At 56.9% G+C, this 27,568-nt stretch overlaps 2 protein-coding genes across 2 annotated transcripts; both read right to left on the bottom strand.

Moving 5' to 3' along the window:
* Nucleotides 1-9,027: 9,027 nt before the first annotated feature.
* Nucleotides 9,028-15,609, bottom strand: HSD17B7 (hydroxysteroid 17-beta dehydrogenase 7). The gene is made up of 10 exons (XM_086617269.1): nt 15,575-15,609; nt 15,219-15,422; nt 15,047-15,139; nt 14,720; nt 13,947-14,060; nt 13,234-13,428; nt 12,219-12,323; nt 11,100-11,156; nt 10,390-10,488; nt 9,028-10,004 (listed from the first exon to the last, which is right to left on the bottom strand). The coding sequence occupies exons 1-10, from the start codon at nt 15,607-15,609 to the stop codon at nt 9,909-9,911; spliced, it is 999 nt and encodes a 332-aa protein (XP_086473395.1). The 3' UTR covers nt 9,028-9,908.
* A 2,453-nt stretch (nt 15,610-18,062) lies between these two features.
* Nucleotides 18,063-26,282, bottom strand: LOC104372847 (discoidin domain-containing receptor 2). Its single transcript, XM_086617236.1, is given in 22 exon segments — nt 18,063-18,200; nt 18,704-18,853; nt 19,398-19,626; nt 19,747-19,771; nt 19,774-19,937; nt 20,349-20,485; nt 20,592-20,815; nt 21,286-21,496; nt 22,017-22,147; nt 22,312-22,374; nt 22,487-22,730; nt 22,802-22,887; nt 22,890-22,951; nt 22,953-22,982; nt 23,358-23,416; nt 23,418-23,464; nt 23,637-23,726; nt 23,729-23,783; nt 23,866-23,939; nt 23,942-24,096; nt 24,219-24,321; nt 26,198-26,282. Coding segments are annotated over 22 exon segments (2,562 nt in total).
* Between the last annotated feature and the right edge of the window lie 1,286 nt (nt 26,283-27,568).

Below are 27,568 nucleotides of genomic sequence, written 5' to 3'. Positions count from 1 at the left end.
GCTGCCAACAGCAGCCAGGGGCTCACAAAGGCAACACTTCTGTAGCTGCCAAGGGCCAGCTGAGAGATATCTGAGCATTTGAAGTGAGAGGTGGACTCAACAGATGCCACTCCCCTGGGGACAGCACATGGTTGGATGGCAGGAGGCCACGCAGCCTGGCGAGGGGCCACAGCAAGTGGTGACAGCCCCTCATGCATCAGCTCCACCATGCAGCTTTGCTACAGGTGTCCAGGGTGAGGGAAGCTCCCTCCTACCTCCATCTGCTGAAGGGGAAAATCCATCTCGTGGAGCAACGTGACTAGACAGGAAAGCTCATGACGTGACCCTGAGTTGCACAGCAATTTGAGAGGTTTCCCTACTGACCTCAGCAGTGACACTTGTATTTATGCCTGTGAGTCAAATGAGACCTGGGGGAACAGGCGCATGTCCCGGAAACCATGTCCTTTCTGAGGCTGTCCAACTCATGTCACTGGTGGGAGGCATGAATGCGTCAAGCCTGACCATTCAGCATCCCTCCTTCAGCAAGCCCTGGGCAGACAGAGGGGTCTACCCTAGCTGAATAGGAGATCCATTTAAAGATATGTCTAAAAAAAAAAGTAATAATAAAACTTTTAAAGAGTGTTTGTAGAGTGCAGCCCAGGAGAGTTGCGCTGTGTCAAATGGGCCAGCTGGCTTGGATGAACCCCAGGCTTCCTAGGCAGGTCTGTTCGACCTGTTAAGAGCTCATGAGAGCAGCTTAAAGCTGGGTTTAGGAGAACCTGCCCCAGGCTGAGCTGCATAGGCCCTGAGTACAAAGCTCAGGACAGATTACTGAAGTATGAGAAAAGTGGGACTTCATACGAGTTCTGCCTTATAATCATTTTGTGCTGAAATTCACAGCTTCCAATTCCAATTCCCATTCATGAAGCAGTGCCAGACACTGGGGCCTGGCAGCTCCCCATCATCTGCAGAGACTTTTTAGACCAGCCTGGTGTTTCCCACACACTGTCCTGTGCCAGAGCTGGTACCTGTGGGGGTGGGCAGCACAGCTCCCGCAGCAGCCTGGGAGCCCCTGCAGCCCCGTTCTTCATCCATGCAAAAACTCCATGCATGGCATGGCCAGGAAAACGGGTCTGGCCAGTAGCTCAGTTCTGAGCAGCATGAAAGATGACAAAAAAATCCAGAGTCTAACGGAAGGGAGTGTTTGTCCCTCTGGCCCCCAGCCCATTCCCTGGTGCAGGGGTGCAGCTGCACACACCCACCCCCTTGAGATGCCAGCTCTCTGTACCCATCCCCACCGCACACTGTAATTAAACCTGGCCGAGCCCCTGTGACCTGAAGTGAAGTTCCACCTCGCTGCATTTCGAAACGTAAATGCCCTTGAGCACACACTTCACAGCAGCAGCACGTGTCCTCTCTGCTGCGTGGGGCTGTGCAAGACCGTCCCTGGGTTTTGAGGCCACTTAGCCAATTCCAGTGCCCTGCTGTGTCGGCACACTCCCAGCGCACACACGCACAGCCCTGACCATAGCACCCCGCACCTACACCTCCCCACCTCCCCCCTGCTCCCCTGCCTCAGTGCTGACCCAGCTGTGCTCAGAGCAGCCCTGCAAAGACAGAGGCAGGGGACAAGCAGGGGCCCACAGTGCTGCTCACACCTGGGCAAAGCGAGGAAACAAAACCTTCTGTTTCTGTCTCCCAGACAGAAAACCCCACTAGAATTTTCTGGGGAAACCTCCAACTTGGATGAAAGTAAGTCTCTGAGGATGGTTGGCTTCAGTCCTTCTGGCTCTGGGGAAACTAGCCTGGCCCTCCTGCACAACTCCCAGCGGCTCTGGCGCCCATCTTGGGATGTCTCTCTCGTTATACCCTGCTCTGCTCTCTCCTGAGCTGAACCATAGACCTGAGAGGTCGGGGACCCGGGCTGAGCAGGGAAACACGGGCAGAGCTTGTGCACCCCAGCCAGCCCCTGCAGAAGTTGCTGGTGGTCACCATTCGGCAATGCTGGCAGAGCTAGCACGGGTAAGGTCCAGGATGGACTGCCTGTCCTGCTCCAAAGTGGTGTCCAGGACATTGTGGTTGGACCCACAGCTCACGTGCCAGTGCTCTGCTGAACAACACAAAGTCTGGCCTCTGCCCTGCAGCAATCGTGTCACCACTGAGCACCTCAGAGAGGGAGATGTGAGCTCAGTTAAGAGGAAAAGGTGGGGAGAAAATGGGGATTAGTGAGGGCTGATAAGAGATGACACACCCCTGACAGAGGTCTGGGTCACAAGGAGTTAGGGCAGGTCTTGTTGCAACTAATTACAAAACTCAGCTCATCAGGCGGTGAGCAGTGAGCATCAGCCCAATTGGCAGCATTCAGGGAAGGTGATTGAACAGGTAGGGTGGGTATGCTGGGACAGGTCTCTCCAGGACTCAGCCACCACGTGCCAGCAGCACCCACTGGTGAAGTGCCCCTGGCAGGGCATCTGGAGGTGGAACCAGCCCTGGCATCACCAGACCTGTTCCAACACGTTCCGTTTGCCCTGAGATAACAACAGCAGCTCGCTCCACCGTCATCGGCGGGCTCATGGGGGACCCAAGGGATGTTTGAGAAGACATCTCCATCCCACCAGCTTCTAATCACAGCACTTTGGCTGCGCACTCACCCTTCTCCCCTATATCCTCATCAACACTACTGCTCTACACCCCAACAGTGTTGTCCTCGAGTTTGAGAAAAGAGAGGAGAGCAGAGGCTGGACCCAGCTCAGCCTTCATGGTCAGGGAACGACCATGCACACTGAGGAATCATATCTCCTGCAGAAGATGTCCCTCCCTCGTGATGCCTTCTCATTAAACAACCATGCCTGGGACCACAGGAACCACCAAACCTGCCGAGGGCTTTGTTGGTGAAGGAAGTGCCACAGGCCATCACCACGTGAGTGGAAGGAAGCCACTGGTGCCCACGGGACTGAGGCAGCTCTCTGGCATCCATCAGAGCTGCCCGCTGGACTGGCATGCGGCCGTGTGGTTCACCAGTCCAAGGGCTGGATTTCAGAAAGGTAAAAGTTCAGTCTCAGCATCTGCTGTGGGAGCCAAAGTGAACACTGCTCGTGTTAATGGACAGGTCCCCCCCACAGCCAGGGGAACCTCCGTTGACTTCTGATCCCACAGCAAATGGCAGAGGGTTCCACCATGCAACACGGCAGCTGTCAACACACCCATCCCATGCAGAGCAGGGAGCTCCACCACAGATGTCCCCATGGCCAAGCTACCTGGGTGCTACGCTACCCTGGATTATTAGCGCTGGTGCTAGTCCTGCTCCAAGAGGGACATCCTTGACAAGGGACCTCCAGAAGCCCATGTCAACAGCACTCCAGTGAGTCTATAAGAAAACACCTGGAGACACTACCCACTGCCCGTACACAGAGGAATGCCCAAACTGCCAACTGCCCCCACCAATCCAACTTCTCTGGCCTTAGGTCTGAAGTTCCTTTCCAGCCTAAACATGAGGCAATGTGCATGCCACAACCTCTTCTTCCGAATTTCACTGACATCAATCTCTGCCACTGCCTGGCAGCTAGCCCAGAGATAGAGCCATCCTCACAGCTGGCCTCCAACCCTTTCTGTTCTCCAACACCTCTGTTATTACATGGACTCAGGTGGTGTCCCCCCCAGTACATTCTGCCCACTCTCATCCATGCAGCGCAGACCCAGGTGACAACACATCCCTCTCCAGACAAGAGTGCCTACCATAAGCTGGCTGGGAGGCTGTTGGGCACAGCAGGAAGAGCCTGAGTCAACCCAAATGCTGCCCAAGGCCAAGGAACCCATGACCTGCTGAAAGGTATCCAGGGAATTCAAGGCAGGGATGTGATGCAGCTCTCTTGACCCCCGAGCTCTGACAGCTGCTGACAGGCAGAGCGTGGGTAGGTAGCACGAGGATATGCTCCACTCCTGAGTGGTGTTACTGCATTTTAAGGCCATTAATAAATCTCCGGTGCCCAGGGGCCATGCAACACGTGTCCCTGGGCTCTGCAGGGCTGGCAGGTGCAGAGCAGCATCCCTGCAGCCTCCACACACCACTGCTTGGAAATGACTTATCCAAACCATCTCAGCAGGTCTGGCTTTTGCTGGCTCACTATTGATGAGCCACTATCCATTCAGATGACAAGCACGTGAGATATTGCTGCACCTGCCTTGTGCTTCCCAGAGAAGTGCAGGCCACAGTGCCTCATGGAGCTACTTCAGAGGTGAATCTCAGGAGTACCTGAACTGTGGGTGAGCACACCTATGTCTCCGGAGCTGAACAGGATGCTCAAAAGCATGACTTAACCTCTCAGCCCTGTCCCACACAGCCACTGATAGGGACTGGCTAGGTCCCCCACCCCTGCGGTCACTGCTGTACCTTGAGGGTGGGACTGTGTCACGTCTGTGATGCTTGGCAGGGTTGGCACTAGGCACCATCTCAGTGCTGTGGTACCAAAGCAGGGTTACAGGGGCTCTCTCCGGTGCACCCTGAGGTCATCTTCGTCTTTAGTACCTTTTCTTTGGAGAAAGAGGATCCTACATAAGCACTCAACATCTGTGCTGCCTCAAAGCAAGACCTTGCTCAGCTTGACCCTGGGTTGGGTCTCCAGCCACCTCCTCCTGTTTGCTTTGCTTGAGGCAGTTTTAAGGGAGGAATGAAGGCACAGCCATCAGTTCAGCTACGTTGCCTCAAGAGGAACATCACCCAGCCCTGGGTTCGTCCGCCTGCCCTCTGGTCTCCCTGCCAGCGCTTAGGTTTGGTACAAACCTTGCATCTGCATGAGCATTTCTGGCAGGGCAGCCTTCCCAGGCTCTTCTCACTGAGCACCAATACCAAAAACATTAATTATAGCACCACAGCCTCTCCCTGTACACAGGAGCATCCATTGACAAGCTAGATAAAGGATTTACTGCTCATTCTGATTCCTCTCGCAAGCTGTTCCTGAACTCATCCACCAGTTCCCCTTCCAGCTTTCTCCTGTGGGCACAGCTCTGTGTTTTGCATAGCAGCGCTTGAAAAGCCTCCCCGATCCTGCAGGCAGCCTTGGCTTTCTTCGGGCTTTCCCGTTTCCTCGGCCATGCAGCACATGTCTGTCCCAAGCCTCCGACATCTCACCCTTCAAGCAATTCAGCCTTCTCCTTCCCTGGGAAGCTGCAAAGCAGGGTGAATGTGGGAGCAGCCATGGGACAGGCCCCAGAGGCGCTGTAGGGTCGTCATCCCTGGAGACTTCATAACTCACCTGGACACGTACCTGAGCCATTCAGGCCAGCCGTGAGGCCATCTGCTTGGAGCAGGGCTGGCTGGAGGTGCAAGCTTTCCCCCCCAACCAAAAACTTCTTGGGGCTCTACCATTTGTCCATTTTCAGCAAAACCCACCCAGATCCATGTCCCTCTTGTCTCTTCCCTGCCAGACAGACCCACCATGCTCCTGCAACACTCCCAGAAGGGCTTCTGCTCCCTGTTTATCACCCAGCTCTTCAGAGCTGTCTCTCCTCTTCCCACTCTGGGCAGCTCCCCTCCAAGCACTTTCAACATCAAAGTTGCCGTTCGAGGTCTAACCCTGGCTGTTTCAAAGCAAGTCGGCTGTGTTACATCCACCTCTGTTTACAGGGGCACGCACTGGTCCTTGTTGTTTCCTTCAATCCTGTTGCTTTCCCCTCCTGGAGAGGCAAAGGTCACCCAGTCACGGGGATTTCAGCCCTGCCACACTGGTCTCCAGCTTTCTCCTCCCTTGGCCACAGCTCAGGCTGCAGCTCCCACCCACGTTCCTACAATCAGTACCCTACATAGCTGAAAGCGATGGAACGTGTTCACCCAGGAAGATAAGAAACCGGTGACTCAGGCCAAGGTACGATGGTTAGATATCAGATCACACAGCCTGATTGCGCAGGACATTGTAGAGCAATCTCGTTGAGTTTTGATGCTCGAGACCTGCCCCAGAGCATCTCTGGAAAGCTCCATATCTGAGGACAGCAAACAGAAAGCTCCTGTCTGAGCACTGACAACTGCCAGCTCTTCCCCCATCCCATGCCTGGCATCTCTCACCACTCTGCATCACCCCTGGCTCTGCCATGGGGCTCTGTGCTCTGAGCAGGACCTGTTTTCCTTGCACAAAGGGCTCCGCAACTCCACATGCACAACCTCAATGGAGGCACCCAACTCACGCAATGGCACCAGCGGTGTCTCCACCACCTTAGCAGGCAAAGACAAGGGGACAGGAGTGCATTGGGAAGAGGTTGACAGATGTGCGTACCTGCCTGTTCTCCGTGGCCCAGTTGCTGTTTCTCCATTACTGCTTTCATGCCTGGATGTGCCTGCTGGCCGCAAGAGATGAGCTGGGGGATTAAGCCCTGAGCACAGGGGTCTGTTAGCCAAGAGCAGGGCACGAGGAGCCATACCTCCCTGCAGACCAGCAGCTGAGAGAGCGTTGGCCAGCTCTGCTCAGTCACCTGGGTGACGGGCAGCTAAACCAGGTGGCACAGCACCCCTTGGGCCGGATTCACCAGGCAAAGTTCACAGAGGGCAATAAACAACTGAGTCACTCCCTGCCTTTTGGGAGTCTCCAGTTTTAGGCATCAGGTCCCAACCTGTGCTTTCAGGGCAAAGGACAAAATATGAGAGGTGGTTACGGTTCCCATCCCACACAGGATGCAAAGATGCCCGGCTTTTCACAACATGGAGGAGAGGGCAGAAGGTGAGGCTGAGCACAGCCAAATTTCCTTCTACAGAAGTGCATGGGCAATGATGCCTGGGCTCACAAAAGCAGGTAGAAACCCCTATAGAGCAGTGGGGTCCTGTAACAAGTGTTGTAGCACCTCCTTCAAAGCAAAGAGCAGTCTTCTGGATAAACCTGGGCTGATTGTGCAGCTCCAGCTCCACACAGCACCAAACTCATGGGAAACCACAAGTTTTATCCCATCTTTCCAGGTTGTTCCATCTCATCAGTGCTCAGCTGGTGCTTTAGCACCTTTTGTTCCCTCTTCATGTAACTCTGTTCGAGCAGGAAGCTGAGCTAGAGAGCTTCAGAGGCCATGTTGCATCCACCCCAATCCCAAGCTGCAGCAGATCCCCCACAACTCCTGAATCCCACACTTGCATCTTCCAGGATACATCGCAGTACACCAGATGCCTCCATGGCAACTAAGCAGGTGAAACTAAACCATGCAGCAGGCTGAGCTTGGACACCACAGGACAGAAATACACTTTTTCTCTAACCCTGAACCCCAAATCCTCAAGGGAAAGCTACAAAGTGCTTTTAAGATGAGCCTAGAAACCGTTCATAGCTCTGCTTGACACCAGCATCATGGATAACCGAATGACTGGTGGTGGCGTATCATGTCTCCTCTCCCCTCACCAGCCTCTGCATACTCCATAGTCTAAAAGTACTCACCCCATCCCATCAGGCACAACTCCTCTGACAACTGCACAACTTTAGCCCACAAGCACGCACTTGAAGAAAAAAATCCTAAGTTCCTACCTATGGTCACCAATCTCTGCCCACCCTAGGTATTTGGTACTTTATTCCAGGTTTTAATAAAACCTTAGGTATCAGAAAGCATTTATTTTTCCTAGCTATACTAGCTTATTCAAATCTACCTCCTCCGGCACCTCCAGATCTCACTGCATTTAAGTCCTCGGACTGTCACACCTACAGTGCCAGCAAGGACTCCTCTGCTATTTCATATATCTCACCCAAGAGAGAAAATGAGGCAGGGGCAGCATCAGAGAGGAGTCAGAGCAGGAATAAGGAACAACTGAATGCATCTGGCTTTGTGGTAGGTGAGGAATGCTGAAGGTGGAGAGGGTGAACAATACCTGCTACAGCCCAGGGCAGAAGCACAGCAGACTTATTGATTGATTTTAGATGAGCATCTTGAAGACATGCTTAATTACCTCCACAACAAGGAGCCCAGTACTGCTTCAGAGCACAGTGAGGGTCAGGTACACCAAGTTGAAGGGACAGCCGGCCACTGACTGCTTCCTTGCAGAGAAACAACAGCACCAGTGAGGCAGGGCTCTGGCCCCAGGGGGTTCAGGATGCAGCTGAACACCACCACAGCACCCAGCTCTGGTGCTGGAACAGACTGTATTGCCTTTAAATAAAGCTCCACATAAGCACACCCCAATCCGCCTCACAACTCTGAACAGCTACAGCCATAGCCAAGGGAAGCACAGCTCCACGATAGCCAACTTCTCAATTCTGTTTCAACATCAGGCCAAAACAGAGCACGTTCCCACCCACACTAGTGCCAGTAGCTCAGGTGTTCACATGAGGGCCGGGCTGAGAGGTGCTACCAGCCCCAAGCCAAGGTTGAGCTATTTCTGCTGCAGACACCACCACAGGGGCAGTACCCCTCTACTTCGCAGAGATGCTCAGAAACAACAGCAGGTGGGAAGAAGGGAAAAAAATAAAAGCAAGATTCTTTAAATCTGCATCCCTACAAGCCAACTCAACAAAGAGCCTCTGCAGAGCCTGGATCCTCCTGGGGCTAGCTCTGTGCTTCTGTTTCCTACACAAGCCAACCCTCCTCATGGCAGGACGCACCAGCCTGGGCAGCACGGCCACAGCTCAGTGGGTCTCCACCACAGTTGGGGCAGTGCAGGGCCAAGCAGCATGGCCCCTCTCCTAACCTCAGCCAGCCCCAGGGAAGCACCCGGGCACACCGTAATACTCCCTTAGCAGAGAGCATTCAATGGGTAAATATGTGACACGTCAGGGTGAGCATGCATCAGCCACATCTATTTCCCAGCCTTAGGCACTTGGGAGACAGTCTCAGACACCCTCAATGCACAAAACCACACTAAAGTCTTCAGAAGTCACTCACGTCTTTCATTAACTAGAAGGAACGAGAGAAGTAAGCCCAAAGAGGTGGTTAACAGCTCTCCTGCAGCAGGAGAGAAGAGACCCCACGCTTCCCGGGTACACCCAGGCTTATTGGGCAAGGCAACAGAAACAAAACTCTCTTCCAGCCCCACCACCCCACATCAAAAGCAGCCAGCTATTGGGGTAAAAACACCACTGCAGCGAGGACAAGTCAGTTCCAGTCATTTATTAATTGCAACACTTGAAGTACACCAGGTACTTGGCAAAGCTCCCCAGATAGACAACAGGAAGAATACTTGGTAGAGCAGATTCATGTAAAAAGGGAGTTAAAATAGATAAAATAACATAGTAACCTTTCACTCATGCTACAAGCAGAGCAAACTAGCCCTGAGCCCAGGTTAACATCAACAGCTTCAGTCTTTCCAGCCAGTTGCTGTTAGAACACATTCAGCCCCACGGCCAGGGGACAGCAAGGCATCTGTCCTCACAGCTGAGGGTACAGGGTGCACTTCTCAGACCAGCTCCGCTGGAGCCCGGCTTCAGACACTGCGCCGAGCCTGACTTCCAGTAAGGTTCCATCTTGTTGAGCACGTCTGGAAAGCTGGCCCCAGCTTTGGTGTGCAAGTGTAAGAGCAGCTCTTCTGAAGATGAACCTTCAAGTACTTCAGGATCAGCCACAGGTAATGTGTTTGAGCCACCTGGAAAGACTGGTAGAGCCAAGACAGGGCAGCATGCCAGACTGATGCCTTTCCTGCCCTAAGTCAGATCTAATCCACGTGTTTTGAGGCTGCTCCTGAACTGTGCACAGCTCAGACGTGCTTTTGCAAGACACCGCTTTGCAACTGTGTTAAGACAGTCTCCACTTACTCTAGCTCTCCAGTTTTATGCCAGAAAAAAAACCCATACCAAAAAGAGCAAGTATTTCTCTTCAGTTCTCACATTTCCATTTTCAGGAACTGTTCCCCTTCTGTTGAGAAGGAAGATGGAGTCTGAAGCCATGTGCCTGCAGAACAGCAGGCATCACAAGTAGCACCAGAATGAAGAACGTCCATGTTACCGATACAAGAATTAACCCACTGAGACTGGCTTTAATTAATCTAGGAGATCACTGTATCTCTCCAGAGTCTCCTTCTCCAGCTCCAACAGCTTTTGGTAAAATTTCTCAGCAGTTTCTTCATCCACATCCATCTGAAAGACAATAAGAACAGCACTGTGAGACCACCACCTTGGTGGCAGCACCACGCCGAGGGCAGCTCTGGAGATAGAGAGGTGCATCTTCAGAATTTCTACATTCACAGAGAGGCAACCGAAGTCATGTATCACCAGAGCATAAGCCAGAACATACTTTGGGAAAGCATTGTAACACAATCTGCCTGTTCTAACCATCATCTCCACTGCCTTCTGGATTCCAGCTTGAGCCAGGGTTTACTCTAGGAAACCTCACAGGTAACTCCACATCAGCATTCGACATGCATCTTGTTTCCACTCCAGCCACAGGACCCCCTTGGCACCAACCTTTCCACACAAACCCCTCACCAAGTCCCCTGCAGCAGGAGGCTGCTGCTCCATTTACCTTTCTGGGCTCCACGTAGCTCTTCCCCAGCCCAGAACAGCAGCTGTGGTATTTGACAAGTGCATCCAGGTACTCCGGCTTCTGCTTGAACAGCCACACCTAGAAGGAACAGCACAAACATGTACGAGTCCAGCACACCTGTCCCAACCAAGCCAAGTCAAGGACCTGACTGCCAATGGACACAGGAGAACACACCACAGGTGCTTCCACCAAGCAGGGAGAGAGACTTGATATCCACAAAAGAAGGTCTGAGCCGGCTCCCCTCGGCTGTGACCCACCACAGCCAACAGTAAACCATGTTTATGCCTCAGCACTGAACCACTAAAGCAGTTCACATGGCTGCACTTGCTCACTACTGTTCTCAAGACACACTGTGCCTGGCATTACCCACCTCTGTCCCCTGTGCCCACAAGTCTACGGCTGCTTGACTGCCAGCAGAGAGAGCACGTTCTCCCGGCCAATTGGGAAGGAATAGTGTTTTTCCAAAAGCATTTCTTTTAGGGGCATCTGATGAAAGGCATAAAGCATCACCTGGTGGACCAGCCCTGGTCCCAGCTGGTCCCCCAGCACTCACTGCTGTACACTACTCAGGGGCAAAATACAGCACTCCCCCAACCAGCCTTGCTGAGAGGCTCTTTGCTCAAGCCAGCAGACCCTGGTAGAGCTACCCAGAGGGAAGGAACTTTAAAATCGAGTTGTGAACTACTTACGTGAGCTTCTGCTCCATTATATGGTGTCAGAGTGTAAGTTTTGGCAAAAAAGCGGATCTGAAGGGAAAAGAAGTACATGACAGTATCTGTGTTTTGGTCCAAGGTTTCCTGGGCAAGCCCTCTGCAGCCCAGCCACACCTGATCATCTACCAGAGGCAGAAACACTTCTCAAAGTTGACTACAGGTAACACTGCACACTTATGTAGTGATAAAGGGATGCTTCAGTCAAACTCTGGTCTCTGGACCACCCACCAGATCAACCAGCCTCACTTTGTGCCCCCACACGGAGCTCCCCCCCAGAGCAAGAGGCAATAGGTCGCACACATGCCTCACGGGCACCTCTTCTGGAACGGTCTCAAGAGCACTTCAGGCAGGAGGCAGAGAGGATCTGCAGTACTGCTGGTGTTGAGGACAAGTGAGAAGGCATTGCCTCTCCATGGCCAGGAGAAACATGATTCGTCAGGATCAGCTGCTGCCAACTGGGGCAGCTTAAGCAGAAAGGCCCATCTTGCAGCAAGAGCACCAAGGCTCAGAGCAGGCAGCCTTCAGGGACAGAGCTGCAGCGAACCTCAAAAGCTGAAGCCCCGGGGAAGAAAGGCAAGGAAAGTTTTGGAGAAGCAAGGGAAGAGGCAATAGAGAGCAGCAAGCTTGCTTTCCAGAGGGATGGAAAGAAAAGAGCAGGAGATACTGCCTTCTAGTGGAGTGGAAAGACAGAATAATACAGTCTGTTATAGAAACAAACAGCATTTCAACACACAGGGACCAAGTTTCGTCCTGAGCTCTGCTGCCCCCAAAATGTTAAGGTTTCACCTGCCCACAACAGGCTGGCAAACCTTCCAAGGGGAGCCTTGACAAAGGCTGCTACGGCTGAAGGGCTAAATCCTGCCTCCGTGTACAGCGCCGTTCAGCATCAAACCTCCCAACTCGGCTTGGAAATCAGGGCGCCAAGGTGCCAAAGGGAAGGTTTGCAGCGGGGCCAGCCTGCCCAATCCAACAGAAGGAAGAGTTGCACAGCAACACAGGTAGCAAGGAGCCAGAAGCACGTTGCACATTGCTTGTGGGTAGGTATAATCACAGCAGCGCTACCTCAACCCAAAACCAGCCAGGAAACCCACTTACCAACCACATGATGGGCATCAGCAGCTTCCACAGAAAAACTGGCAAAATCCTGTAGGTCATGTTGGACATAACAAGACCAGGACAAACCACACTGGAATACAGACCCTGTGGAGAAGAAACCAAGTCAGTGTGGAAATACACAACAGTTAGTTTAAGAACGGATCATTCTCCTTCCCTCTTAGTACTTCTCAGCAAGAAAATGAAGGTGAGTATAGAAATCAGTTAATAGTACATGCTCTCCTGTCTGAAGTTAACAGAGCCAGAGGGTGATTAGATGTTGTGATTTCTGAGAGGTCCAAACTGGAGACATTCACGTTCAATCTGTGCCCTTTGCAACCCCCTGGGACAGAAGGTGCAGCCTCCCAACACATCACCACCTCATGCTGCAGTCTACAGCAGTCATCCCACAAATTACAGCCCACTCAGACCAAAGGCTAACTCACCTTTAAGATATAAGGGTTCAGCCTGCTGGGACTCAACCATTTTCTCCTAAAGTATATTTCAAGAGAGTGCAACCTATCGCTGGACTAGGGCTGCAGCTTGCCAGCAAAATCCAGCAAGCCCCCATGACAGGGAAGGCAGGTTTCTCATACACCTTAGGGGGACAAACTTGACTAGCAGCATGGAGCCATCAGGAGAGACAGCAGAGCCTGCACCTCAAGGGCTTGCAGGCAAGGCTGCCTAAGCAGCCCTGTTCTGATAGGCAGGTACACCTGAAAAGAGCAGCAGCTCTCTGCTCTGTCAGACCAATTCTTTGGTCTAAAGAGACCGCAAGGTAGGGACTGCTCCTAAAATCTTCTGCTTTCAGAAGTTTTTCCTGACAAGAACCCTAGAAGCAATCTCTGACAGATCCTCCACCACCGGTTCAACCTCAGCCATATTTAGTTCTCACGTGTGCCTTAACAAACATATCGGATTGCTATGAATGAATGCAACTAGGTAACAACAATGTAATGATAATTATAAATAGTAGGAGCATATTAGGTTCCTTCAGACATGCAAACCCCATCATCACCTGCTTATTAAATTTCCTATTCAGAACCACACTTGTCAGGTCAGTAGCATATTTGGAGGAACTGTATGATTCCTGCCCCTTGGCATGCTGATAGTCAGAGAGGCTGAAGGCAGACTCCCTGGCATTGCTGGAAGAGGTCCAGATGAGTCGCGAGGGCTTTTCGCTACCGCAGAGTAGAGACTCAAGTTGACGAACCTGCAAAATAATTAACTTCCTTAACATACTAATTTTAAAGTCTTGAAGTATAGCTTTGCAGTTCTTAAAAGCCACAAGCTGATCTCAGCTTTTCTAGTCCTGGCCAATCTTCACTAGACTAGCCAGAAGCAGCTGCCGCTCAGGTATAACTTCAGACCAAGGTCCACCAGAAGCACTTACAAGCAGTCACCGTTCTCTGACACAGCTCAGTTTAAATTCTAAGGTATTAATATAGTCAAGTCTTGGTATTTGCCCTGGACAGAGAGAATTACGTATGGTTTACCTCTATCCACTGACTAACTAGGGTAACCTCAAGACTATATTAACTCTTGCAACAACGACTATTGTTATTTCAACAAAGCCTGAGACCTTTGCCCTATCATTCCTTATCTGTCAGGCTGCAGCCTGCATCAGCATCCGAACCTGTAAGACAGATCTGATTCCTCAGTACTGCCTCTACCCATCCCTACCCACATCAACCGCCAGACTGAGGGCTTCGTCTCCATAAGGAGCCTCACCAGGATAAAGTGTCCAAAGAGGTTGGTAGCAAACACCTCCTGCAGTCCATCTCCGTTAAGCCTGTCGGTCTGGGTCATTATGCCTTCCGCGGTGGTCAGCATGTGAAGCCCCTCCTGGAAGCCAAGGACAGGAGTTAGAGAGGAACGCTGCCGGAAGGCATCTACTGCTCCCCCACCTTCAGTCCTTCAGAAGTATCCCCACCTCACAGGCTCCACACAGACTCTCTGGTTTAACCTTCAAGGGCTCTATTAATCCATGAAAAAACAGATGGAAAAAGTTTACAGAGTACCCCAGCCCCTTTATTTGCAAGTGTCCCTAGACCAGAGAAGACTTCACTTCACCACAGTAAAGTATCATTAAAAAAAAAAATTCTTGCTCTTCCATTTCACATTCAGATAACGAAGTCAAGCTCCTGTGTGGAACTAAGCCCTAGAGCCGTGGCCTAATTCAGATCCAGAAACCAGTCTAGTGTCTATGTTCAACACCCCAACAACTGTTATTAGACTCAATGCAAGTCGCTCTGCTCCCCAGCTCAACTCCCCCGTGTTGCTTACAGAGCAGTGACGTGTATCCCCATGGTGCTTACAGAATAAGTATCAACTATTAGCTTCACAAAATACCGTGATCTACAGCTGAGAACAACTACAAAAACCTACAGTGGAACCAAAACAACAGTAAGGAGACCCAGTAAGAACAAACTTCACCTCCCCAGCAACACACCAGCTTTTTTCACTCAATGCCTAGTGCCAGGCGCTGCAGGCTTTGGGTGAACTCTTGCCCTCCCCCTGCACGAAGCAGGTCTCACACCAGGGATCAGAAGCAGCATCTGGGTGCCTTGGAGCACCGCAGCCAAGCCCATCCCACGCGAGGCCATGCATCCCACAGGGATGTGCTCTGCATCATACTGAGGAAGGGAGATAGGGTCTTCAGGCAGGGACCCAAGGGCACACCTTGGCCATGATGATGTCTGTGTCAGGGGGGTTGGAACTAGATGATATTTAATGTCCCTTCCAACTCAAACCATTTTGTGATGCTGCCAGCACTCCATACCACCTGCAAGCCCAGGGACCACATTTCCCCTGATCCCAACATCTCCTACCCAGTGCGGAGCCCATGCCAGAGTGCCTTGAAGTTCACGTGTGGGTTGGGCATGATCCCAGCGTTGAGGTAGACAAAATCCAGGCGTTGAAACCTGCGTAGGAAGAGCATAGGGGTGAGGGAGGAAGGGTGGACAGCAGGGTCTGGCGAGGTGGAGGACAGAGACCCGATACCTGCAGCGGAGCTCACGGGCGACACACAGGATGGAAGCCAGGTTACCCAGGTCCACTTCCACCGTAGAGACCTGGGCGGCGGGGTGGGTGGCCAGGATGACGTCTCGCGTGGCTTCGCTCTTCTGAGCGTTGCGGCAGGCGATACAGAGATGGATGCGGCCATCCTCCTCCAGCAGCCGCCGGCACAGCGCCAAGCCCACGCCGCTGCCACGGTACAGTGTCAGGTACGACGCTGGCGGGCTGGGGCGAGCCGGGGCGGGACGGGCCGGGACAAGCCCGGCCGGCCCGTCCCGCCCCGGCTCGCCCCAGCCCGCTCCGTTAATCGTTCCTCCCCCCGCCCGGTCCCCGCCGCTCACCTGCTTGCACCGGTCACAAGCACCACCCGCTCCATCGCGAACTCCTGTGGGCGCCGCCGCCCCGCCCCCTGCGCTATATGTGCTGCCCGCGCCGGGACGCCCCGCCCTCCCCCGCCGCCTCCGCCATCGGTACGCGCGGAAGGGGCGGGGACCGCACCGGCGGTGGCGTGATGGTGGGCTGAGGCGGAGGGGGCGGGCGCGCCGGGAACACGCCCCCTTTTGCACACGCCCCCTCGGGGTGAGGGCCGCGCCTCTGCCGGGCAAGCCCCGCCCCCGCCGTGCAGGCCCCGCCCCCGCCGTGCAGCCCCCGCCCACTCCGGCGCGGGGCATGGAAGCGGAGATGGCAGCGTGTGCCGGTCCTGCCGGAGGGCTCGGGAGCAGCCCCGTTTCCTGGTGGGCCCGTGTCACAGCTGGAGCAGGGGACCGACACGGCAGCCCCCTACACCCGCCCCGGGCGGTGGGCTGCTTCCCGAGCACCCTGATGTGCTGTTTAGCTCACGGCCGTGCGTGCCGCGTGCAGGGTGCCCAGGGGCTCCGGTGGGCAGGAGCTTGTGCTGCCCATGGGGCGGAGGTGCCCCTACTCGGCCCGGTGCTCCCAGCTCCCGGCTTGCTGAGGCAGGGCTGGGAGAGGCTGCAACGCGCCCCTGAGCAGGGAGAGGGCATCCGAGGGCAGAGGCAGACAGGTACCAATTACGTGGCATGAACAAAGCCTGTCTTCGCTCCTGGTTCAGCCACCGAGCTACACGCTCAGCAGAGACCACGTGTGGGGAGACCAGCCAGCCCCTCTGCAGAGCACGGCTCCCTATCCCTGCCCTCCCCTCTCCAGACCCGCTATCTGGCCCCAGTCCCTGCCAGTGAACATCCTGTGACGTGGATGCTGAGCCTCCGAGCTCCCTCCCTGTCACCCAAGGAGATGGGCAACTGGCGAGGGTCAACCAGCAGGTCTCTTAAGCGTCCTTCTTCCATCTCTTATGCTGTTACCTGTGTGCACTCCCCCAAGCTCTCCCCACGCAGCATCTCGGGGCACACAGTGCAGCCCAGAGCCCCCGGCAGGTGGGTACCAGCCAGGCTCCCAGGGGTGCCCACAGAGGAGGTGAGCTGCCTCCTGAAGTGCCGCAAGGAAACCACACAACCAGATTCACGTAGCAAGTGTCTCTTCAGCGGGTTTGCCCCTATATATAGGTGCATCTACTGAATATATACATGCCTTAGCAATAGTATACTGGAAACTGCCACGCGTGACTTGATGGTGCTGAACTAATGTGTACAAAAGTATGGAGGGGTCCATGAACCCTCTAAGTACAAAGTTCCTCCTGTCCAGCCGCAGGAGGTCTGATTTTTGGGCATGACGAGTAACCTGCCAGGGTTCCTGGGGGACATGTCGCTTTGGCACCTGCCCAGTTTGCTCATGGAGCTGCTGGATCCAGGAGGACAGACTGGTGTCAGACTGCTGTGGGATGCTCAAGGCAGCAGAGTCCAGCCTAGGGCTTCAGCCAAGCTGTGATCCCTGGGCCGAGAGCCAGGGAGAGCCACGGTGCTGCTGCTCCGTGCCCATGGGCTCTTACAGGCTTGGGCATCAGGTAGCTGCTGGCGAAAGCTCTGCTATTTGCATTCCTCTCACAGCAGCTGAAGATGTGGGTTAACTCTGGGAGAGGAGGACCATCCACTTGGAGGTGGAAGGTGCTAACATCCTGCTGCCAGCTGCCACGCAGCACCCTCTGGGTATCCAAAATGCATTTCGTGGGCAGTTGAGCAGCTCTGGAGTGGCTGTGGTTGGTGAGAAGAGGTCCCCTTGGCACGTCTCTCACCGGCCCTGGCGTGCCCACTCCTCAGGCTTACACAGAATAGCCGTGGCTGAGCACACTGCCCACTCCAGCAGCTGGGCGAGGAGCCGGGAGTGCCATCAGACTTCTCCCTGTGCAACTGGGGTCTGGCTGGCAGGGATGGGGCTTTCTTCCCTTCATATGGCATGTCCAAAGCCCAAAATGTCCAGAGAGTTTTGGGTTTTGCCCTGTAATTGCACAGCCTGCAACTCCCAGCTCCTCCTGAGCAGGTGGTAGCTGATGGATGGTTCCTGCTTCAGCAGACACGTACCCGCACGCATCCCTTCCCCAGGAGCCGGCCCATGCACGGGCCAGGAGCTTCCTCACACAGAAAGTCCAGCTGATGTTCCTCTCCTCTGGCTGGGAGAGAGAAGCCGCTCTATCCTGGTCATCATCACCAAGAACACATTGTGTCAATAAATAACCCACGTTTCAGCCCACGTCGCTCCCGGCTCGGGCCAGCAAGCGAGCGGAGGTCCGAGTCGTCCCACGCCATGGCTCTCCTTGCTGCCCTTGGGGTTTTTCCTCTGAGGTTCACTGTACAATGAGAACAAGACCAGCTGCCCAGGTCTTATTGCTAAGTCCGAGTGAAGTGGCTTCGGTTTGCGGATGGGGCTCCTCTGGGATTGGGAGGGATGGGGACCAGGCTGGCAGGGAGCAGAGGGTCATTCTTCACTGGCTGACTCTTGGAGAAGGCGATGGATGTCCTGGAAGGAGGGACGATCTTTAGTGTCCCGTCTCCAGCAGCTGAGCATTAGCTTATAGACTGAGTCAGGGCAAAGTGCAGGCTGGGGAAGGTAGGTCTTCGAAACAAAAGGCAAAGATGACAAAGGGAGAGAGTTACTGCCATGGAAACCAACAAGCAAACTGCTCCTGGGGAGCCCCATTTCTCTGCGCAGTGGGGCAGGGGGCAGTGCTGAGGTGTGTTCAGGGCCAAGGGGACCCCCGGACGGCACAGTGCGGGGGCTGGGGACACCTGCTCATGTCTCCCAGGCTTGCTAAACACCGGAGTGGGGTCAGTAGGTAAGCGGTGCCTTGGGCTGTGTAAAGTGCAGGGTTTGCCGTGCTGGGCCCTTCAGCAGGACTGCTTCCCAGAGGGTTCCTGTCCCATCACTGCCCCATAGCCAAGCTCCCTATCTGGTCACCTCAAAGTCTTTCCCTGCATTCCCGGTGTCCCGGGTGCACCACTGCCTGTCCCATTCTGTCCCGTCCCGTTCCGTCCCATCCCATCCCATCCCATCCCATCCCATCCCATCCCATCCCATCCCATCCCATCCCATCCCATCCCATCCCATCCCATCCCTACCTGCCGACCTTGGTCCCGGAAAAACTCGCCAGTGTTTTCGATGACCTGTTCATCAGACAGCTGAGAGTAGGGCTGCTCACGGCAGAGTGTGAAGGTCTCCCACAGCGTCACGCCAAATGCCCACACATCACTGGCCGTTGTAAACTTGCCCTGGCCGGAGGGAGCAGAGCAGGGTCAGACATGGCAACACCCCATCCTGCTCCAAAAGCCCTACACGCCCAGGGCTCAAAACCTCTTTCTGGACGCTTCAGCTTCCAGATCTGGGCCCAGAGGGATGCTTGGTCCTGCAGACCTGCTCTCTGCCTGAGGCCAGAGCCTGGCGAGCTCCGGGTCCAGCTCGCAGCAACTGCTCTGAGAGCTGGGGCTTGGTAAGGACCCAGCTCCCTGAAAGGACAAAAAGTAACCTTATTCCCTCTTCCAGGTCTGACCGTGGCCAGGAGAAAATGTCAAGCATCCAGGAGAAAACATCAAGCATCCTGCTCAAAGGCTGGGGCACTGGGACACCAGAGATCACCGTAGTCCCTCCATCCTGTCTGGAAAACTGCTGTCACTCCTGCTTTCTGCACGCTTCCTCCCCAAAGCTGGGCTCCAGGGAGCACAGACTTCCCTGTTCAATTCTGCACCCCCAGCCAGAGGAAAAGAGGCTGTGAGAGGCTGTGTCAGTGCCTGTCAGAGGACCCCAGCCCCCGCGTACCAGCAGGATGCTCTCCCAAGACATCCAGCGGATGGGGAGCACCGCCCGCCCCTGGATGCGGTAGTAGTCCCCGCTGTAGAGGTTCCTGCTCATGCCGAAGTCGGCGATCTTGATGGTGTACTGCTTCCCCACCAGGCAGTTGCGTGTGGCCAGGTCTCGGTGCACGAAATTCAAGGAGGAGAGGTACTTCATGCCGGAGGCGATCTGGGTGGCCATGAACCGCAGGTCGCTGTAGCTGCCGGGCAGAAGGGACAAGGGAGGACTGAGGCTCCAGGAAGGACCCCTCAGCCGAGCAGGATGCCTAAAGCAGGTACCCCTTCCCACCCCTGCCCATCACGGGCAGTGCTACCTGATGGTGGGAGCGTGGCTGGTGGGGGGCTGCCTGCCTGCTGGCGGGACAGGAACTGGTTGAGGTCTCCGTTCTCCATGTACTCGGTGATCATGCACAGCGGGTCATCCATGATACACACTGCCAGCAGACGGATGATGTTGGGGTCCTTCAGCCGTGACATGATCTTGATTTCCTTCAGAAAATCATTCCTTTCCGGAACAGAAACCACACGGATCGGATAGACACACCCAGAGAGGCACAGAGGTGTGCGCGGACCGGCCAAGTGTGCTGCCCACCCACCCGTGCCTCATGAGGGACCCACAGGACCCTTCCCTGGGACTGGGGACCATGAGGGGAGCCCAGGGCTGATCCACGTACAGCTGCAGGGTGGGCTTGATGGGTAGATGGGGGGTAATGAGGAGCCGGTTAGGACCAGCAAGGATCAAGAGTCCTGAATGGTGGCAGCCCAGCATGCCCAGACAGCTCAGACACGTGGCCCTTGCAGCTACACGGAGCGGCTGGCTGCTGGAGGCACGGGATGCTTTCCCAGCATGCTGCCTCTCCTGGGGAGCTCTGCATGGTGGGCAATGCCGGGGTGTTTGCACTCCCCAGCCCCGTACCTGGCGTTCTTGTTGGCATCTGCTCGCAGCATCTTCACGGCCACCAGCACAGGGTGGTTGGAGCTGGTGTCCAGGCCCTCCAGTGCTAAGTCCTTGCCTGTGAACTTCTCCATCCCCTCCACTTCACAGAGATGAACCTGGAGGGGAGCAAGGGGCGGTCATCACTTCCACCGACTGACAGCCCCCGTGGACTGGGAAGAGCTTGCCCGAGCCCTGCTCAGAGCCGGTCCTGCTCCCACTCACCTCCCCAAACTGTCCTTCTCCCAGCTTCTCCTTGAAGGTCAGCAGCTTCCTGGGGAACTCCTCAACGGCCACGTCCTTGCCAGAGAGCAGGTCCATGGTGAGGGCTGGCACGGAGTAGGTGTTGCCGCCCGTCACGCCCTGCAGGTTCACGATGTCAGCCTCGGCGTAGTGGGGGACGCCCTCGGGGCCACTGGCCTGGGATGGCTTCACGAGGCCACTGCAGCCTGGGGGATGACAGCGGGGCCAGCCCTGCCGTGGGTGTCCTGCCCTGCACCCCCTGCTCCCGGCACCTGCTCATGCTCCAGCCACCGGCTTCTCCATCCCCATCCTCCCCAGAGCCCCCGCGCTGGCTCCTGCAGATGTCACAGGCTGCTCTGCTCCTTCCCCATCACCAACAAAGGCACTGACCCAGCCCCACACACAGACAATCCGACCCTCCAGATTGCGGCAGAAGAGATGCCAGAGCATCCCCAGGAGACACAGGTCGGCCTGGCAGCAGGACACCGGTGACAGCTTTCGGCCACAGGCTTTGCGTGACCTCCAAGCGGGACGCGTGGGAGTTTGTGTGACCTCCCCCACCCCTCTGTGCCGAAACGTGCGGAGATGGGCCAAAAGCCGGGGCCAGAGAGAGGGGGCGGCTGGAGGCTGGATGGGTGGCGGATGGCTGTAAGGACACGGGTGTCCCCGCTCTCACCTGTGTCCTCCTCCCCTGGGGTGAACTCGGGCAGCTTGCGGATCAGGCGGGAGGGCTCCTGGTAGTCGGGTCCCAAGGGGAATATGCGGTCATAGGTGGAGCTGGACTCCTGCTCGCTGGAGGAGGAGGAGCGGTTGTGGTTGAACATGCTGGATTCGCTGGGCAGAGAGAGGCTGACGGTCATCTCGTCATCCAGCATCCTCCGCGACGCCTGCGAGAGGGGGCGAGGCAGGAGAGAGCTGGGGCAGGGGGTTCCCGCAGCACCAGTGGAACGGGGTCTCTTGTGCTCCATGGCACCGTGGCTGTGCCCAGCCCTGAGCCCCTCTCTCTGGTGCCCTGTCCCAGGCCTGCAGCACCCGCCTGGGGAAGACATTTGTCCTCATGTCCCCCTGCTTCTGTTGCCTGCCTCTATGGAGAAGAGTTTGTCTCCATCACCTCTACGACAGCTCTCAGTGAGCTGGGGGCTGCAATGAGACTCTCTCGAGCTCCTCTTCCCCAGCCCAGCTTCAGGACAGAGGGATGGACAAGCAGGCAGGTCCCAAAGTCACCACCCTGCTCAGCTATATCCCCTTGCTTGGGATGTGGGCGCAGATCACAACCTTCCCAAAGAGGGGAAAGCGCATCAATCGCTGCGTGGAGTCTGCGTTCCCTGAGCTGAGCTTCCAGAGGAACCTACCCGAGATGGGCCCACCACTCCATGGCACCTCACCAGCCACCTTGTGCATGCCCACCTTCTCCAGCATCTTCTGCCAGAACTGCCGCCACAATATGATGACGATGATGGCCACCAGGATGAAGATGATCGCCACTAGGCACCCAATCAGGATGCGCGTGTTGCTGTCATCTACCTTAAGCGTGGGGTCTGGCAGGAGGAGGGGACAACAAGAGCTGGTCATGCTGGGGCACGGGGAGATCCCCTGCCCCTTTCCTCCATTGGATGGGGCAGAGCCCCCCAAAGCATCACCCCAAGGGGAGGTGACCCCAGCCCCTGCCCAGCTCAGGGTGATGTGCTTTTTGATGCCTTACCATAAGTGGTGGGGACCACAGGCATCTCTGGAGGGGCCACTGAGTTGTTGTACATGGCTGCATCTGGCAAGGGAGAAGAGGAGAGCATCAGGGTGGGGGCACGGGTGCCCTGCTTCCTCCTCAAACCTCCCCCCCAGGACGGTGTGGTCCCTGCAGGGCTCATGGTGGCGGGTACCGGACTGGAAGGTGATCTCGCTGAACATCATCCAGGCGTCGGCGAAGTAGTACTGACACTTGATGGCGCTGGCCATGCGGTGGAGCAGGGGCACGGTGACGAAGCGGGCACTGGGGTTCACGTCATCCAGCACCAGCACGGAGGAGACGGCGCCCGGCTCCCACTCGCTGGCGTCGGCGCGGAAGTAGCACTGCACCTCCTTGAAGATCTTCACTCCTTTGGCGAACATGTTGTTGCAGTGGACCTGCGGGGCAGCCCGTCAGCGCGGCTGTGGTGGGGGACAGGGATGGGGGACGGGGCGGAGGGCACACAGACCTTCATGGCAGTGAAGTTCCTGACGCGGTCGAACTCGAAGGTGATCTCCACATAGCCGCCAGCAGTGCTCTCGTTGCGCCAGCCCCGTAGTCATAGCCTGGCCAGACGTGGTACTCGTGGGTCTGCGTGAAGTCGTCCAGCCCCGACACTCTCCGTCAGCTGGCCCAGGCCCTCCGTCATGCTGCCGAAAGGGAACGTGACTCTCGCCAACCCCATGAACCTGCCACCACCCAGCACCACCACCCTTGGCAGCTCCATGGAAATTCAGGAGGGGCTTTTGTTCTTGATGTTCTCTCTGGAAAAGGCCACGGGATGCCAAACGTGCAGCGCAGTTAATGCAAATCCAAGAGGAGGGCTGGAGGGGCTTTCCCCATCACACTGTCCCCATCAGGATGTGCAGCCTCCCAAAGCTGGCCACGTCCCCTGCTTCAGGGACACCCCAAGTATTTGCTCTGCTGAAGATCAGCACAGCAGCCTGCAAACGCAGGGAAGAAACACCCCCGCCCCCTCGTGCCCACAGTGCCCACGAAGGTCTGGAAGCCTGCCTGGCCCTCACCTGTACCCGAACGCCCCATCGTACACTGAGTCGTTCAGGTAGATGACGGTGCCCCCCGGGAAGGACGAGCTGCTGCCCAGCTGGCGCGTTGTAGGATACCAGCCCGTCTGTGGGGAGCGGAGAGTGAGAGCTGCCCACATCGGACCCCCCGCTGCTGGTGAGCCCCTGCCAGCCCCAGGGCCCTGCCAGCCCCCAGGGACGGGCAGCCCCTGGTGGAATGGACAGCCCCCCAGCTGGGCTCTGGGGACACAGGGAAGGGCACAGGATCGCACCACCCACCCAGCCAGACGCAGCCGTACAGCTCAACGCGCAGGCAGACGTTCATGGAGTGGTCGGTGACGGGGATGAAGCGGACGAAGCGGGCGATGAGGGCGGCTCCAGGTCCTTGAGGACGATGTCGTAGGGGTTGGTGTTTCCATCCAGCACCTGGGGAGAGAGAAGCGCGGTGGGGACGGGCAGGCACAGCCCCCCACCCACCATCCAGTGCAGCCCCCACCTGCCTCCTTACCTGCTTCCCGTGCCGGTTCCTCCAGGAGATCCAGCGGGTGCCGTCCCGGCTGTAGTTGATCTTATACATGGGGCAAACTCGTTGCCGTGGCCACCGGCGTGGCGGCCCTGGGTGCCCACTAGTGTGATGAAGTGGAGTGCGCGCAGATCGATCTGCAGGAACTCCTTCAGGTCGTCGGGCTCCACTGGGATCTCGGGGCACCAGGCGCCATCGCCGTCCTCCGAGTCCAGCCTGCAAACCCGGAGCGGAGGAGCCGTTCACAGGTGGCCGAAGCCGGCCCCGTGTCCGCCTCCTGCCCCTCTGTGCCAGCCCAGACCCTGCTGTGGCTGTCGCAGGGGGGTCCCCGCACTCACCGTCCGTACTTGGCGGCCGTGGACTCGGACCACTGGCTGGAGGCTGAGATGTCCTCGTCAGGGATGTGCCCACCTGACATTCCCAAGGGGTACCGGCACACCGCTGCAACGAGACGGTGCAGCACTGAGCAGGCATCCCTCCTCGCCACCCCGGCTGAGATATGCGATGAAATACGGCATGGCACTGCCGGGCTGGGCGCATTGCAGTGCCGCGGGCACTGCAGCCCAGCAGCTCCTGCACAGCACCTTCCATCCCTCTGGCTCACTGACGAGGGATGGAACACGATGGGATGGTCCTGCACAGGCAGACACCTGCCCGGGCAAAAAGAGCCACTGACCAGAAGCGGACGCCAGCCCAGATCGAAGCAAAGCCAGCGAGAGGGAGGCAGCGCTCCAGGAGCTGCTGGACACACCCGGTCCTTGTCCCCTGGCAAGCATTTCGGCTGGTGGAGGGGAGCCCCGGGCTGGCACTGCTGTGCCCACACTCCTTCTGGGGACACCCAGAGGCCACTCGCCCAAAAAACCCACCGGCGGCAACCGGCCATGCCCCCCGCTGCTCCTCCCACCTGCCCGGGCGAACGAGTGACAAAGGCGGGCTCTCGCCCTGCCCGCTGGCCCCGCGGCTCCAACCGCCAGCCCTGCTCCCGCCCCGGCTGCCAGTGGAAAAGTACCCGGGGTGGGGGGGCCGCGTCCCCGCGTGGCAGCCAGCTCCCTCGGCACCGCATCCACACCGCTTCCCAGGAGTTATTTTTTCACACCCGGCTGCCAAGAGCGCTGCTGAAAGGCCGGCTTGTTGGGCCGTGTTTACTGTCTGGCCGCCAGCTCCAGCCCGCAGCACTCCCTCCGCACGCCGCCCGAGCGAATGCCCGCACCGCGGCGGCAGGGCCCAGGCGAGGACGGACGGGGTGGGTGGGCCGGCAGCTCATTTGGTGCTATGCCAGCAAGAAGCCCGCGTCCCAGCGTGCGGTGCCACCCGGCAGCTGGCTCCCGTCCCCAGGTCCGTGTGCCATAGGGACCATCTCCTGCATCTGACAGAGGGACGGGTGCATCTTCAGCACGAGCATGGGCACAGCAGGGAGCACCTCTTGTCTCCAGCTGTCCCACTGGTGATGCTCTGCAGAGTGCGCTTCCACTGAATTCCCATTTAATTCTTGCCGAACGTGGAGCCAGCTCAGCTCCTTTGCCCTAGGTAATGACCATCCTGGTGACAAAGCCAACACTACCAGCCCTGAATGGCTGCAGAAGAAACAGGATTGCTTCCCTAAGCACCATGCAACGTCCAGAGAAGATTCAGCAAACTCTGCAATGGCCAAAGAAGACTCAGCAAACTCTTCCTACATATGGAAGAAGCCTTTGAAAGGACTTGTTGCAGGGATGCCCTGGGGAAACCCAGAGGTGCTGAAGGAGCCTGGGCTCTGTCCATCCCTGCGGCGCAGGACAGGGCTGAGCCCTGCAGAAATAACCATTTAAACACGTTTCCCTTGCTGACGTCCGGCGCAGTGTTGTGGTTTCTGAGCAGAAGCCAGGCACCTAGTCAAGCCGCTTTACTAAAGCCAACCTTGGTTTGCTGCAAAACCGCCAAAGAAAAGCACGTCCCAGCAGCAGCAAACAATACCCCGGCGCCTGCCTTCTGCACGCCGCAGCCTCAAAACTGAGAGTGCTCGATGAGCCCTCAATGGAGAAGGGCCCTGCTCAGGGCCTGGGGCTCCAGCTGCAGCACTCTACCCCGCCAGCCTGCTGATGCTAGGACAGGTGCCCATGGCACACTGGTCGTCACCGGTGGTGGCCCAGCTGCGTGCAGGACAGCAGAGTGCCCAGGCAGGCGTGGGCTTGGGATAGCCATCACACACTGCTCCCAGAGCTGGGCAAGTGCTGGAGATGGAAGAGATGATGTGAGCCCAAGCTCGGACGCCCTAGCAGGAGCACAGTCCAGGGAAACACATCTCAGCTCCTGCAGCTGCACTCCCCATCTCACTTACCGGGGTTGACCTGGGCTCTCGAGGCCCGCGGGACGTGCAGCAGCAGCATCAGCAGCAGCAGGGCTGGCCCGGGGGTAGCCGGCATGTCAGCAGTCCTGCGGAGAGAGCCAGGACTGGTCACGCTGAGGCAGCCGAGTCGCACGGAAAGGCCAGTCCTGCTTGGGCGGCCAGCCGGGAACAGGGGGGCTTCCCCTGTGCCCCCACCTCAGCCTCGGGAGAGGAGCAGAGCCCCAAGCCTCCCACATGATGGTGGTCAAAGGAGTCCCGGCACGTCCCTGGAGTCAGCCACGTGGAACGGCCACGGGACCCACATGAACCTCCCCGGGGCTCTGCTCGGGGCCGGCACCATCCGGCTCCACCGATGGGCAGAATGGCTCTGGCTGGGCCACCCGCCCTGGGATGGCTTTGAAAGCAAGGCGTTGCACAACCCTGGCACGTCACAAATAATGGCACGCTGCAGCCAGCAGTTTCCCGGCCTTCTGGTTCGGGAGAGATGACAGCTGATAATTGCCTGAGATTTACAGCGTGGTGGTGTGACAGTTCTCCACGGCAGAGCGGATCCCGAGGACATGGGTGACACAGGGAGGTGTGACAGAGGGCACAGGAGCCAGCTCGCACCCCCTGCCCCTGGGGAGTGCAGGATGGGGCTGGAGGGGACCGGGGGGTCCTGGCAACAGGGCTTGGGCTGCAGCAAGGGGACAAAAAGGGCCAGGGCTTGGGGCTCCTCGGGGCAGGGTGCAGCCTGCAGCACTGGGGGATCCCCCGGCCCCAGCCGGTTCCTACCCTCCGGGCCAGCTGCTTCACAGGGCAGCGGCCATCACCCTGACTCTGGCCAACCCTCACCGACAAGAACCCCTGGAACCTGAGCAGCTCCTGCTGCACCTGCACACCTCTGGAGAATCACCGCAGGGCATGGCACCGTGCTAGGGGATGCACCAGGGACACCCCTAAACGTCACCAGCCCTGCCCTGAGCTCACCCTCCTCTCTCGAAGGGACATCTGTTGTCCCGGGCAGCCTTTTGCACAAGCACTGGATGCAGATTAGTCCTCTTTTTATTAGAAAAAGCTATTTGAATCTGGTTTACATGCACATTAACCTTTGCTGGAACAACTTACTAACCTGGGGGTTAAAGGGAACAGAGCTCCTGCCCAAATGGGACCTGGTTGCACTCGAGTGCTGGGGTAGATCCCAGCTGAGTCCTGCCATACTCGGGCTATCTGGGCCGGGCTGGTGGGTCCCTGAGCTGGCCCAATACCAGTGACCCCACTGGTGGGTGCCTGGTTGTGTCCCCACCCCATACAGAGACCTGCAACCTTGTCCCCACCACCAAGAGAAAGCCCAAACCCACCTTGACCCAGCTGCCACGCTGC

This window comes from Tauraco erythrolophus, chromosome 10, assembly GCF_009769465.1.
Source record: "Tauraco erythrolophus isolate bTauEry1 chromosome 10, bTauEry1.pri, whole genome shotgun sequence".
NCBI lineage: Eukaryota > Metazoa > Chordata > Aves > Musophagiformes > Musophagidae > Tauraco > Tauraco erythrolophus.
This window is presented reverse-complemented; position numbering and strand designations above follow the sequence as displayed.